General features: G+C 34.7%; 1 protein-coding gene across 50 annotated transcripts in view; it reads right to left on the minus strand.

The window, feature by feature from the left end:
- LOC131434538 (sodium channel protein para) overlaps positions 1-12031 on the minus strand; it is a 198337-nt gene that overhangs the window by 41103 nt on the left and 145203 nt on the right. For 11 of the 50 annotated variants that reach the window (XM_058601321.1, XM_058601326.1, XM_058601304.1 and 8 more), the window contains 5 exons: positions 9870-10147; positions 9630-9803; positions 8468-8630; positions 5135-5322; positions 4806-5052 (listed from right to left, as the gene is read on the minus strand). In XM_058601321.1, the coding sequence (XP_058457304.1) occupies positions 4806-5052; positions 5135-5322; positions 8468-8630; positions 9630-9803; positions 9870-10147 (1050 nt within the window). Of the gene's footprint in view, positions 1-4805; positions 5053-5134; positions 5323-8467; positions 8631-9198; positions 9362-9629; positions 9804-9869; positions 10148-12031 lie in introns of all 50 variants that reach the window. The other 39 variants (XM_058601338.1, XM_058601323.1, XM_058601313.1 and 36 more) reach the window with 7 other exon arrangements.

Raw genomic sequence — 12031 nt, forward strand, 5'->3', positions numbered from 1 at the left:
CTCTAGCCTTACTTTTGTGGAGGGACTAAGCAAAAATCTCCTAAAAATTTTCAATAATATATGTTTCAGAAACGGTGGGTCCGATAGATGTTTTTTATAAGGCCTTTGAAAAAAAAATGAGCACAGTTGAACAAAATTTTCGTTTGATTTTAATTTTAAGAAGAACACTTAAAATTTAAATATCTCAAAAAAGGGATTTTTGGGTATTTTTTAATTTTTTGATATATTGTAGCTGAAGTCCAAAATCAAATTACTAGAACGGAAAAATAATATTTGAAAAAGTGACTCACTTTCAAAATTATGTAAATTTTTGATAATCATAAAAAACATTTTGTTTTATGTTTTTCAACAAAATTGTATGACAGAACGCTAAATTTCCAATGAAAAAGATGTTAATCAAAATTATGCTATATTAGAATCGTATCTACTGTGGAGATACTGTGGTTTGAAAAAAGAAATTCTCAGTGTAAGCCTGTTGTTATATTTTTCCTGATCTTACAAAAATGTACCTGTTAATTGTTACAGGTATCCATGTTTGTATATAAAACAATCTGGTACTGCGAAAAAACGAGTTAGTGAGAAACGAGCGGCAGGCAAGTGATAATCAAGTGAAAACAAGAAATAGCTCAGAATTGAAGAGTTTTTTACATAGTCCTTATAATTACAGACGACATCAAATTGATCGGACCCACCGTTTCGCCATATATTATTGAAAATTTGTAAGGGATTTTTTCTTAGTCCTTTCTCAAACCATTTTTTTTATCAAGCGCACCTCTACAAGTGAGAGTTCCATCGATGTAAAAAAAAAACAAGATAGCCGAAGTTTAGAGAGTACGGTGGGGCGATAATATTTCTCATTTAAGGTTTTTTTTTAAAGTGGAATCCTCTACTAGTTCAACGGTATGAGATGAAGCGTTGTCTCGTTGCTTACGATACCGTTGACCGTTTGACTAGGTTCTAATAATTTTTATTTAATTTTTAGTTTATAAAAAAACCTCATCGAAGGTCACAAACGCGATTATTTGGAACATGTCATGTTTTGCACGAACATGACATAGCCTCACAAAATTCAGTGAATGAACATCATTTGACAGCGATCAGTGGTTTTTTCCTTTTTTTCTAATTTGAATACGTGTTATAGAAAATGTGGGCTGGTACGTGTCAAACATGCATTTTATTCATTACGAATTCATTTGTGATGTCATCTTGCAAAATCTCATAAAACTCGATCTTGACATAAAAATAAGTACGATTCATATGTAAATAATACTTCAATTTAATATGTTTATTCATTTCAATAAAATAACCGATTTGGTTTAAGATTTCATGTCAAAATTCACTAACCTTCAAGTTTAGTATCTTTTCCACTTACCCTAGATGTGTTTTTTCTTTAGATGTTATGTGTTTTGCTAGTGAATCGAACTTCATGTGTTAAAGTCTTCATTTCCAAGTGGAAATGAGTACAGCACGAATGTATGTGAAAAATACTTGATTCGGTCAAGCGTGATTCAATTGAAATCTATATGGAAAACAATGTGATGAATGTCACATTCAAATTCAAATTCACACAGCGTCTGGCGGCAACGATATATCTTATCGTTTTGATGTGCATTTCAAATAGCATGATGTCCACTAGAAACTCACTATTTTTACACTTGTTTTATGAGTTAAAATGGAAGTGTTATGAATTTCATGTGTTTCACATGTGCACTGAAAATCATTTATATCTTTTTTTTAGGAGCAAAAACTCACTGTCGAGCTCTTCTATAAGCTACTCAAAATTAGATCGTTATCATTCTTATGGCATAACGTCTGTTTTTTTTATGGCATAACACTAGTATTAAACTTACATTTACCTAAATTTTGAGGTCATCACTCGTTACTCAAAATTGAGGAGATACACTTTAGTTGATTTTGGGTAGGTTTTGACCCAAAATTAGGTAGCGGCTGATAAGAGTGTGGTGATAGTTTAAATGCTTGGCGCATGATGCCAACGTGCAAATTTTTATCAGTGTATTTCGACATGTTCATTCCACAGAATTTCAGGGTAAACAAGCCTCTAATATATGTCAATGATGAATTTTATTCATCGGTAGTTTATTTGTGTCATTATCGTGTAAAACCTAACTATGTTCAATAATCAACTCGTGATAAATAGAGTTTACGTTTGACAGCTGTAATTTGTGCAAATTATCAATTATGTGCAGTTTAATCGGGATGAACATGTAAACAAACAAACCACTGATAACTGTAAAACGATGTTTATTGTTGTTGTCGTTTTTTGCCGTGTCATTGCTAACCTGAATTTATTTGCCAATTCAGCAGTACTGGTTACATGCTCGCAAGGCAACTTGGTTGAACCAGACCCTGTCAGCTTGGAGCGATCTCAATCTTCAGTTCAGCAACGCCATCGCACGGCGTCTCATTCAACATGTCATGTCAATTGTATGGGTGCGCAGCCCTGCTATTTTGGCGCGTACGAATTTGACATTTCTCTCCCCTACTTCTATGTATGAGATTCGATGCAGACTCACCTGAGGGCGACATGCTCGCAAAAAAGGATGTTGCCAATAATTTGTTCGGGAAATGTGAGAGCTGGATATCTTGTTAATATGATGTCTTTGGTTGAACCTACACATTTAGATTTTTTCCCCTTTGCCGAGATTTGAACAGCCAAGTGCTCGGCAATCATCTCGGTAAACATTAAACAACTACAATTCTCGGTATTTTTCATTAGATAGGCAATTTGCATTTATCGAGATTTTCGGTTTCGGGGAGACTATAAATTATAATATATAAGGGCATGTTCAGGAGTGTTCTAGTTCTAGATGCTTAATTTATGTCAGTTTTAGAATTTAAATCCAGAATTTATAACAAAATAAATTGGCAGCCCCAGCAGCGTTTTATTTGTGTTTCATATATAGAAAAAATAGAACGGCATTGTATAACAGTTTTAAATTTGACAGCAGAACTGTTCGAAAAAATAAAACTAAAACGGCTTGCTGGGAATACGTTTGTTTCAGTTTCAGTTATATTATAGGCCACCCATATGAATCTGGTAGCTGCTGAAATCTTTGTCACTTTTGGAAAGAAATTACCGAAATTATCGGAGTTCATGCTGTTCATTTACACAGTAGAATGAGTGCACTTTCATGTTATTTTCAATAGGGAACATAATTTGAATTTCTGCAGAAAATCAGATTCCGGCTACAACGAAAGTAATGACTCTAAAACATTGAATATTCAAGAAAATTTGTCATACCGGAATCTAATCAATTTCATGCAGTAAATAAGAGCTACGAGGATATTTATCCAATGTGCGTTAAAATTCTCTGGGGGGATTTCTTGTCACGAATAATCGCCAAACATTGAACAAATATATTTTTGATATCACGAAACATATCTTTTTATTTGGATTTAAGTTTTAGTTGCTACTAGTTCCACATATGCGTACATGCACTTATTCACATCGCTCAATTTTGCACAGAAGAAAAAAGGCAACTTTAATGAATCACCGAAATGGTTGTCTAAAATGGTTGTCCATTTTTTCTGAGATCAACATTTAAATGTGTAAGACATCTGTTATAAGACAAAGTGCATGGAGGCAGTACAGCTGAACTGTCAAGGATGAGCGCTTTTTTATTTTGAACGTCACGTTAGTAAAAACCTAATGTCATTCGCCGTCATATAAGGTTATGTATTGTTCGTGTAAAACCTAACTGACGACAAATATAGTTAGTTCCACTTGAATGTACTAACAAAAGTCAATAGAATGAGCAGGAATATAGATACTGGCCGAGAATGACCAGAAACTTCACGAAATGCTGACACTCGATTTTCGAATTTTCAAAAATAATATATCATGAGACTGTTATGTCGTTTTCGCTTGATACTAAACCTAACCCAGTTTTCATCAACAAAGTTTCGTGAAAAGTGTTTGTTTGATGAAACTATCCTGGGGCAGTTTCAGTTTTCTCAAGCGAAAACGACATTAGTGTGTGAATGCAGAATCATTCAATATGGTTACTAAATATAAAAAACTCACATAAAAGTTCGAAACTGACGTGGCTACTGTGTTAAGCAAAAACGACATTATCGAATAGCACTCACATTAGAACAATCACTACGACAGAAGAGGACTTTCTAAATTAGGGTAGCGCACATTTTTCAACTAGAAACCTATGAAATAAGTAAATTAAGGAACCTACTGAACAAAAGAACGACAATCTAATTTATTTGATTTGGGTTGAAGGGTAGAATCCACGTGTGTTGCTCCATATGAAAATTACTTTAGGTTCTGATGGTTTAGAAAAATGAGACTGCTATTTGAGGAAAGGCTTTTTCGGTTGGGTGATCGATATGGATGCGTTTTCACGAAATGAAAAGGATTTCTAGTGAGATGATGTAGTTTTAAAAAGCTAAATCGCTAAACAAAATCGTGATGAGAGTACTAGAAGCTGAATTTAGGATAAGGTTTGAACTGAATGCATTTAACAAAATTCTTTTCGTTCTGCTAACAGAAACAGGTGCTAAACATTTTTCTCTAGGTTGAAATGATCAAGCCATAGCCTTACACTGTTTATACATAAAGGAAACTAATGGAAAACTGTACAGCAAACCAAGGAACAAACACTATCTCGGATTTGATGACAATTGACGAACACATGAAACATGTACACGAATGATCAAAGGAACAGTGGCGGGAGAGTGTTTGGAAAATGACCGGGAAGCACATTACGGTTTGCCTTGGTTCGAGTTTAACAATAAAGTTAATTAGTTAGTTGAAAACACAAGTGGATAATAACCTTCGTTCCATATCCAACTGAGATGATTGTGCTGCTCACCTGCGGGCTGCACGGACGCAATTTGGCTTGTTAACTTGTTTTTCACGAACTTGAGCGCGTTGGCGATGTTCAGCTTGATCCAGTTGGAGAACCGTGATATCCGGTTGAACGCCTCAGCGATCTTGTTCGTTTCTTGGTCGGCCGTCGGTGCCGACAAACTCGAGGAACCAAAATTGGACAAAAGCAAGGCTAAGAAGAGATTAAGTACCTGCGGATTGGGGTTTAATGAAATTTGATTACCATTGCTTTTCGCTTGCTACAGTCAGATTTGTAATTATGTATATACTCACTACTAAATTTCCTATCACTACTGTGGCCAAGAAGAACGGAATGCAGGACACATCTCCCACCAGCATGCAGTCCCACATGGATTCGATCCATTCTCCGCACAGTACCCGAAAGACGATCATAAACGAATGCATGAAATCGGTGAAGTTCCACCGTGGCAGGTCCTTGTCCGGAAATCGTTCCACATTATCTGTTCGGATAGTCGGTGGAGGGTAATAGAATTGGTCAGCATAGCATGATTGTAGCTAATTTTCGCTTCAAGTTTTGTTTTATTAGAAGCTTGTGAAAGTTGCTCTATAATAAGTAGAAGGCTAAGGCTGAAACTCAATACGTTAACGTACTATTTGTATTCATAGTTTTAAGCTTATTGCAATTTGCTGCGCTTGCTTTGTTAAAGTAAATTGGATATGTTTGAAAAAAGCGGGGCATACTTTTATTTGTATTTTTATTTGCGCATGTTGTTTTTTTAATCTTTTCTAAAAAGCGAAACGAGAAATGCTACCTCGTTAGGTATTTTTTCATGAAAAATAACGTCACGGAAAACCATCAGATTTCATCACAATTGCACACACTTAGATTTTCTTCCCGAACCTCGGCAAACTTTGTCGAAATTTGGACAGCCGAGCTCTCAGCTTTAATTTTGATTTAAAGAGGATTTCGTCGTTTTCAGAAAGAGAAATTACCGGTATGGATTACAATTTTAATGATGTCATTTACACTGTATACAATATATTCGATGTTTTGTTTTTATTGCCATTAGGGAATACAATTTGATTTCTCTAAATATATTAATCATCATTCTAAAACATGTCATATGTACATAAACTCTTGTTCGAATTTTCACGGCGGAAATCAGAATCGAGCAATAATGAAGATAACGGTTCAAAGAAGCATTCAATATTTAATTATATTATACTATACCGTAATCAAATCAAAAACAGGCAGTTTACGGAGATATTTGTCCTATATAGATCGTCCGGATTTAATTTGCGAGGAAGCATCAAACATCACAATAAATAGTTTTCAATATTATGTTAAATTCTCTTTGGAAGCAGTTTTTCTTTGAAACTGATTCTACATATAAGCAAAGGTACTGGCCTATAGCACATTCAATTTCAAAAACTGCACTTATGAGCGTGACTCATTTTTTTTGCATCGAAGCTGAATGGCTACTTTGACGATTTACCGAAATTCGATTGACTAAAATATGATTTCGGTGGATTAACATACCTAATTTACTGGTTTCGGTGAAATGATCGATTGCTATTAACCACGATAATTTACAAAACCGTATGTCGGTATAACATTTTGAATGGAAAAGATTTAGAAATAATTACACAATTATTTCAGAATCGAAATTATGTTTTAAGTGTACAGTATTGGGATTGTCGTTTTCTGCGCTAGTTTTCCCAACTAAGATATAATGGATTTAAATAACTTATATGTTGATTTTTTTTGTAATCAGTTACACACATAGAGAGGAATAATGAAATTTACACGACATGTAATTCAATAGTAACATGAAGTAGACATGGGTTGAATCGAAAGTTTGATTGAAAACCATCATGGATGCAAAACTAAAGTAGAGTGCATTGAATTTTCAATTAATAGAACTATATCTTTCACTTAACGTTTAGTTGTGCGATTAAATTATATTGAAACGTACAGAATTTTAAAGTAACTTTATATTTAACTGCCTGCTCCAAATATGTGCATGAAAATAGATGTAAATTCACAAAATATTTTTATATTTGAACCTCATGGCCTCTAACCAGAATATATATATATATATATATATATATATATATATATATATATATATATATATATATATATATATATATATATATATATATATATATATATATATATATATATATATATATATATATATATATATATATATATATATATATTCGGGAAAGTTGTGCAGTTTTGAATAATAAATAACTTAGTATGAGAGGAAAAACTCAGAGAAATAAAACAAAAATTTTTTTCGCAAAAACTGGTTTTAGGAGACACTTTTCAAAAATATATACGGGAATAGTAACTTTTGCAAATTTATTCAAATTGACTTTATGCACAACTTTTTCGAAGTTACTTAGCCGACTAGACCTTGAGCTAAAATAATATTTTTATCTCATTTTAAAAGAGATTAATCACATAAATTAAATCTTCAAAAGATGACGCTAATCATTCTGAGCGATTTTGCTGAAGATATTGTACTTCAAAAACCACGTTTTTAGTGTGTTATCAATTAAAAGCGTGAAATTGAATTCACAAAACTGTTGTGTTTGACTGTTTAACAAAATCTTAATTACCGAACGAGCAGCTGTTGAAAGTTCGGCTTAAAATTACTGAGCCCTGCAAAATTTTCTAAGTGTGTACATTGTGTGGTGGCATGGCAAAATGGCAAAAAGGAATGCCTTGATTACTCCCAAATTCAAGCGTGTTACATTAAAGTAATAAATGAAAACGACGTTGGAATAATAAAAATTAAAATCAGATTATTTGCATGAATTTTTGAGAGGTCAGGGAGTTTAGAAATTGTTGATTGAATTGGCATTGGAGTATTTTTTTTTGAATTTCAATTTTCCACGGATCGACTCACATAATTACACTCACGTAAATCTAGTGAGTGTAGTGATAATTTGACTATTTAAAAAATAGTAATATTATTAGTTGAGATAGCGTTTTTGGACATAACACATATAAAATTTGTGCATTTCTCGCTTCTACCATTAGATCATTTTTCATTCAGTTTATAAGTAACGCATTAACGTTACCGCAAGCTTGTGTTCTGCTTAAGCATTGGCATTATTCTTTCGCGAAGCTAATATTTACATACTCTACCTTTATTCTAAATGCACAGTTCTACGGCAGAGGACACTATTTTCTACTAATCATATATTGTAGATTCTTCAGAGATTTAATTCTGATTACTATTCAATTGCCAATATTTAAATCGAATTTCAACAAATCATTTCAGCAAGTTCTTCGAAACTAACTAGCTGGCTGGTAACAACTACAAATAGAAATGAAATTTCGCCCGCTTTTGTGAATGATCTGCCATCACTATCCGATATTCAAAATTGGCAGGTGACAGATTGAAACCGGGAGAACCATAATGACAAGAATAATAGCTAGTCAGGCAACTACTGACAATCATTTACATCGAAATTGGAAAGTATGTGTTTCACATTTTTAGTATTGTAATGAGCTGCTCATAATTCAACATGTGAAGAAGGCGGCACGAGTTCCTTTTATATCGACGAAGGCCCTAGTTTTTTGGTAACACTAGTCGCAAGCCTGGGGGTCCATTCACTCGTACTTACCAATGTAGTTCTTGCCGAACAGCTGCATTCCCATCACGGCAAAGATGAAGATGATAATGCAGAGCACAAACGTCAGATTACCTAACGCACCCATCGTTCGACCCATGATGGAAATGAGTAAGTTCAACGTTGGCCACGATTTCGCTAGTTTGAACACTCGGAGCTGGATTTCAATTGAGCGAACGTTTTTTTTTGGGTAATGTTGGTGTGTTCAGAGTGTATTGAATGAAATTGAGTTGTATTTAACAGTAGTGTATAGAAAAGAGAAAGAGAAGAAATAGAAGCATATCTGGTAAAATCTAATTCGTTCCACGCTACATAAAGTTGTAATTTAGAATACTTATTGTTTGTACATAAACTTATTAGTATTGTCTATAACTAAATTTGCAGTAAAGGTATGCGATTTTTCATCCATGACATAAAATGCATACACACAGTCTCTATCGATTCAAAGTCTATGATCTAGGAATCCGAATGCGGTTGGTATTCATTTTGTGGGTCGTAGCATTGAAAAACAAGATAACCAGTGAGTAGGCTAAAAAATGGATTGAACTATTTTCTTTATTGTGAAAGTGAGGTAGCTTTAAACGGTTCGGCTATTTTGAAGGCTTGCGGATTTATAATAAAGCTATTTCAGTAAGAGGTAAGAATATTGTAAAAAGCTCAAAGTCGAGTTAAAAAAATGTAGACAAAAATGCCGAAAACCTAAAATTTTTCTTCCGGGACACTACCTGTGTAGTTTTTGCCGAACAGTTGCATTCCCATCACGGCAAAGATGAAGATGATGATACACAGAACGAAGGTCAGATTACCTAGAGCGCCCACTGTGCGGCCCATGATCGAGATCAGTAAGTTCAATGTTGGCCAAGATTTAGCCAGCTTGAACACTCTCAGCTGTGGAGATCAACGGCAGGGGACTGGTTAGTAAGGAATTCTTTTTTCGTGGTCCGACAAATTTTCAGTGTTGCCAGTTTGATTAGGAACATATGCCACGCGAGTGTCAAGTGTTAATTTTTCCCTGGCAACACTGATTACTGCCTTGGGAAACTGCGAGGCTAACCAGAATCGATGCACGAAAGCGTTGTGAATTTATTAAAATTATTATAGTACCCGTTATGTTTGGTGCGTAATAGCAACCCACGAAGCATATTTCAGTACTTACCAAACGGAATGAACGTAATACTGACAATCCCTGAACACCTTCCAGACCCAGTTCGAGCAGTGACAGTGCCACGATGATGAAATCGAAAATGTTCCATCCCTCCTGAAAGTAGTACTTGGGACTCATCGCTATCAGCTTCATTGTCGCTTCTATCGCGAAGGTCGCCGTGAAAAACTACAACCAAACCGAGATTTTTTATATGTACGAATATTTTAAAAAGGTAATCTACATGATACTTACATAGTTTCCACTTTTAAGAGACTGTTCCATCTTTGGATCCATATCGTGGTGATCTAGCGCCATGAACAGCGTGTTGACTACGATGCAGAGCGTGATGAATAACTCGACAAAGGGGTCGAAAACGATGAATGCCACGCCCTCCTGAAATTTAAGCCACACCCAGCAACAGTCCCACACGCAGAAAACGTCGATCATCCTCATAATGAATTCGAGTGCCTTCTCCTTGAACGTCGGACCGTCATCGTCGTCGTCCTCTGTGGGGAAGTAGTAAACAGAGACTGAAAAAAGAAAGAACCAATCCGGCCGCGGAGAAGAAGGGAAAAGAACCGAGAAGGTTCCGAATTAGTGCTGGCGGTTTTTGACTCAACTTCCTTTTGGGTTTGGCTCTATTGTTTGGTATCTATGCACCACTGGCAATATCCAGCGTGCTGACGCTCATTTTTATAACGGAGAGTGGTTGTTGTTTTATAAATTGTTTTCAGAATATTGTGAATTTGTTTCGTGTCTTACAGAGAGCCATTTTCCTTCTGTCCTGCAAATTATGGCTAATGCATTTACATTTTGATCTAGTACAAATAAAAACACGTCTCAAACAGTCACTTCTAGTATCGAAATATAGCAAATAAAAATCTATCGATGAGAGATTTCATTCGGCAATGCATGAGAATTTTTATTTCTACAACCCTCGTGAATCTACAATGCGATAATAGACATCTTTGTAATAATAATTCTGTTATTTTACAACTGAAAAGTTATTTTTCATTTGATTTCAGAAACATGACAATTTTAGTTATCTCATATAAAACCAAAGACAGTTTTTACTCTAACGTTATGATCATAGGAACCGGAATTTTAAAAGAAAAATGCTAGTTTATGTATATATAGGGAAATGTAAACGTTTTGGAAACCACCAGTACACGTCAAACATGAACTATGTTCATCATGAGTTCATTCATGTTGTTATCTTGTAAAACCTCATTAACATTGAGGTTAGCTGCGACGATAAAAAATCTCATATGTTGGACGATTTAGATTAATTTAACCAACCAAGTACGGATCCGGTTTTCAACAAATTGGGAGAATAAAAGCATTCGACTGAATTTCTCATACAAGCGCAAGAAATCTCTCATCTTCTAGCTTCCTAGAAAACATATTTCACTATTTGTAACAGTGCTAACAGATCTATTGTGAGGAACTGAACTAACCTTCAAACTGGTAGATAATTTGTAATAATATCATAAATCTATGCAAACATATCCTTCATCATCTTAGCTCCACCGTTCATCACATCGAAACCAAATTGTAAGTATGAGTTCTTCTATCTCTATTCAAAGAATTGGTTCAAAAGCTAGGATAAATTTTTGAGTCACGACAACAGAATGTTTTCGATTTACCACACTAATTTGGCTGTGCTTTTGTGTTTAGGGTAACAAAGATGGTATTGACTTCGGTTACCATTGCAATTCGTTGTCCAAGTAATAATTGGATAAAAATAGTGCTGTGGTTCGACTAATGATATGACTATTGGTACAATCACCCTATTATTAAACGCCTAGTTGATTCTATTGGTTACTTGACAATCGACACAAACAGTAGGTTGCATGATAATCGGTTGGCATGATGATTTTTAAAATATTGATAGTCTACTATTGCATATTGCACTATAAAGAAACGTATATTTGAAAAAAATTGTTTCTATGATAAAATATCATAGTATTATAAGAGATATTTATTTCCCAATGAATATACAGTGTCGGACAAAACAATAAGACCACCAGCAAATGAAAGGTCACTTTAAAAAACGTCACTTTATCTCAATCGAAATAAAATGTGAGGATGTATAACATTTCTTGGTTTTTCTAGAGATTTTCTAAACCATATCCGAAATTGACTAAAAACATGGGCGGGAACTGGCACTGCCCGGATCAACAGTAAAAGTTTATGACCGGCTGATGCGGATGGAATCTGGAAGAGCCCAGTAGGGATACCACCTCGGATGCATCTCTCGAGCGGCACTAATTTATTTGAAGGAAAAGATCCTGTCTTTGGCTTTCCGACATTTGAAAAGATACATAAATTACGTTAGAGAAGTAACTGAGTACTAGTTCTATGTTATCTTTCTCACATTGTTTGGAGTATGTGTAACTAACTATGGCCCTAAT

Source organism: Malaya genurostris, chromosome 3, assembly GCF_030247185.1.
Source record: "Malaya genurostris strain Urasoe2022 chromosome 3, Malgen_1.1, whole genome shotgun sequence".
Taxonomy (NCBI): domain Eukaryota; kingdom Metazoa; phylum Arthropoda; class Insecta; order Diptera; family Culicidae; genus Malaya; species Malaya genurostris.